This window comes from Antrostomus carolinensis, unplaced genomic scaffold (assembly GCF_000700745.2).
Source record: "Antrostomus carolinensis isolate BGI_N321 unplaced genomic scaffold, ASM70074v2 scaffold35143, whole genome shotgun sequence".
Lineage (NCBI taxonomy): Eukaryota > Metazoa > Chordata > Aves > Caprimulgiformes > Caprimulgidae > Antrostomus > Antrostomus carolinensis.
This window is the reverse complement of record NW_010305151.1, coordinates 2,961-3,584: the sequence shown is the minus strand read 5'-3', so window position 1 is coordinate 3,584 and position 624 is coordinate 2,961. Positions and strand designations below refer to the sequence as shown.

The 624-nt window shown below is 62.2% G+C and overlaps 1 protein-coding gene across 1 annotated transcript in view; it reads left to right on the top strand.

The window, feature by feature from the left end:
• DECR2 (2,4-dienoyl-CoA reductase 2) overlaps nucleotides 1-118 on the top strand; it is a gene marked incomplete at its 5' end in the record, with an annotated part of 3,791 nt that extends 3,673 nt beyond the window's left edge. The window contains one exon of the mRNA XM_010164700.1: nucleotides 84-118. Coding sequence (XP_010163002.1) covers nucleotides 84-118 — 35 coding nt within the window. The remainder of the gene's footprint in view (nucleotides 1-83) is intronic.
• Between the last annotated feature and the right edge of the window lie 506 nt (nucleotides 119-624).

Sequence of the window (624 nt, the reverse complement as noted above, 5' to 3'; positions counted from 1 at the left end):
TGCCTGGGTCCTGCCTGGTGGCCTCTGAGAGCAGGGCAGGCCCAGGCAGGACTTGTGTTCCCACCTCTCTTGTTTTCTTGCAGATTTCTGGGCTGCAGGAGCAAACAAAAATCAATGATGGACAGCTTGGGACTGAGCGATGGGCTGGGACGTCACCCAGCGCTGCTGCTCTGGGACATCTCGGGGTGACCTCTCTCAGAGTGGGAGCCGATCGCTGCTGCCTCTGATCTGCTGCCACTGGTGGTGGTGGTGACACTGCTGATCCTGCCCCTACCTGGGGGAGGGAGCACTGGGGTGCTGGGTGGGGAGCAAACCTACCCCCATCCTCTGCGGGTACTTTCTTCGGCGCTGACGTGGCCGATGGCACAGGGGCAGTGTGGGGTGTGCAGGCTGTGTGTCCCTTTGTGTCTTCCCCCCCTCCCCCAAGTTGCTCTCCTGGCCTTTCCTGAGTCCCAGGACCATGGATATCCATCCTCTTCCTCCCCTCTCCTGTCTCAGCCCAAGAGCTGCCCCAGACCCCCCACAGAAGCTCCTTTTTGGGAGGGGGGAGCAGTTCAGCCCGTCTGAGGTCGAGATCAGCCGCTGTGCTCGGGGCAGCTCTGGCTTGGCAGTGGGAGCTGGCAG